General features: G+C 39.8%; 1 protein-coding gene across 1 annotated transcript; it reads right to left on the bottom strand.

Moving 5' to 3' along the window:
• Positions 1 to 59: 59 nt before the first annotated feature.
• LOC117104756 (very low-density lipoprotein receptor-like) lies at positions 60 to 1,992 on the bottom strand (the record flags this gene model as incomplete). The annotated part of the gene is made up of 3 exons (XM_033245613.1): positions 60 to 299; positions 385 to 785; positions 1,470 to 1,992. Coding segments are annotated over 3 exons (1,164 nt in total), but the record flags the coding sequence as incomplete, so codon positions are not given.
• Between the last annotated feature and the right edge of the window lie 144 nt (positions 1,993 to 2,136).

Here is a 2,136-nt window from a genome sequence, read left to right as displayed (position 1 = left end):
GTTTACGTACGAATAATATCATCAACTACAAAGGAGAACACTTTGGATATGTATTTTACCAATAGTAATCTCGGTCCCCGTTTGTGTGGTCAGCCTGTCTTCTGGTGGACCAATGGTTTGAACAGAAGGTGGTGTCAGTGGATTTATTGTAGAACCGTCACATGTACGCCCATCTTGCATTAGGAAAGAGTTTGTGGGACAGAGACAGGAATATTTAGCCGAATTATCGCTCACATCAGGGGCAGCTACACACAGATCAGAGCATCCACCGTTATGATCTTCACAATGGTTAATAATTCCTAAAGTAAAAAAGAGAGGGGCACAGTGTTAACTGCATTATTGAAAAAAATCACAAAACATGAATAACTTGGAATAAAGTCTTACCGTTAATTTGTTTTTGAGGATGATATATTTGGATGCCTGTAGGTCGAGAAAGGTTATCAACTAAAATGGTATGGTTTCCATTGAATTTGTTAGCTTTAATGATACTCCTTATCTGCCAATCTGTGATGTAGACATAATCTTCGAAAACAGTGATGCCGAACGGATGAGGCAATATTGAATTTGATTGGAGGATGGTTCGTCTACCCTGGCCGTTGTAGTCGATGCTACTTAGGCTGTGTTGAGTACGACCATCAACCCAAAAAAGGAGATCACTAATCAGATCAGTGGTCAGACCATTTGGCCAATATATATCAGTGTCCACGAGGGTCAGTCTTTGCATTCCGTTCATTCCTGCGCGTTCAATCTTGGCAGCTCGACCCCAATCAGACCAGAACATGTACCTGTAGAAAAACAGAAAATAGTATTAAAAAAAAAACAAGAATTACTGTTAAAAAGAACTTTGCAACGTTTTAAAATGTAATATAATAACTAGTTATTAGAAATGTAAATACCAGCAGTGGCGGATCCAGGGGGTTTAGACGAACCCCCCTCTGTGAAGAAACGAAACAAAATACTACTGGGTCCTGGCCTACAAAAAGCATGCTAACCTACCTAGGCATATGTTGGCAAATCAGACAAACTAGGCTTAGCCCAACTAGTCTTCAATTAAATAAATTATACACTATATTTGGTCGATGTCGTAGTAATTTATGTACGAAAGTGCGTTCTTCAGGCCTATCGTTTCATCGATCCATGGAAGAAAAACTATTCAATTTTGTTGGAATATAATAATATAATGCCTATATCTTTGATTTTTTTTGTCTATGTATAGGCCTAAAGAATGAGATAAAAATTACTTCACCTTTTTTCAAAAGGGGAAACCTTGAATTTTGAAGAACTTAAAGGTCATTAAAAGACTCCTCAGAAGTCAGGAAAGCTCATTTCCGGCCATCTAGGAATCAAAATCTTCCCGGGGAGGACCCTGGACCCCCCCATTCATTTTGGGTTTTTTTGGAAACATTTTGAACCCCCCTCTTTCAAATGTTGGATCTGCCCCTGACCAGATAATATAAATACAATCTTACCCAATTCTTGGGTCAATAGTAATAGCTCTTGGCTCCTCTAAATTATCAGAAATGAGAATAGTACGTTTGCTTGGATCCTCAAGACTTGCAACTTCAATTCGGTTGGTTCCTGTATCAGTCCAGTACATGTTGCGGTAGACCCAGTCAATGCATAGCCCATCTGGTATGTTAGCCCCAGTTATGACGACTTCTGGCGAACTAGTGCCATTTATATTAGTGCGGTAAATCTCCTCTAGAACAACGTCTGACCAGTAGACCTGCATTTCCTTGAAGTCGTAGTCTACGGCTACGGCGTTTGTCTGACCATATGCGATCGTTCGATATTCATTCTTAAGTGGGTCATACCCTCGGACAGTGAAACGGTCTGCAAAAATGATTAGTGGGTCTGGTCCAATAGCTCGGCAGTATGTGTGGTTTATAAGAGTGTAGCCTTCCTGACAATAGCAATCATAGCCACCGTCATGATGGCTAATGCATCCCTGGCTGCACAATTTCGGACTTGTCTGTTTACAAACATCAGAATCTTGAAAAAAAAAATAGCAAAATTTTCTTTATTTTAATAATATTGTTAACTTTATAAAAGGCAATTTTAATTGTTGTGTTCTATTATAAGTCTCTAAGAAGTCAGCTTGGAAGGCAGTGGTGGCGCCAGAGGGGGGTGCGGGGC

The sequence above is a fragment of the Anneissia japonica genome, unplaced genomic scaffold, assembly GCF_011630105.1.
Source record: "Anneissia japonica isolate Jap-2015-1 unplaced genomic scaffold, ASM1163010v1 scaffold19186_len2136_cov107, whole genome shotgun sequence".
In the NCBI taxonomy this organism is placed as follows: Eukaryota; Metazoa; Echinodermata; class Crinoidea; order Comatulida; family Comatulidae; genus Anneissia; species Anneissia japonica.
Note: the sequence above shows the minus strand (reverse complement) of the source record. Positions and strands in the feature narration are given on the sequence as shown.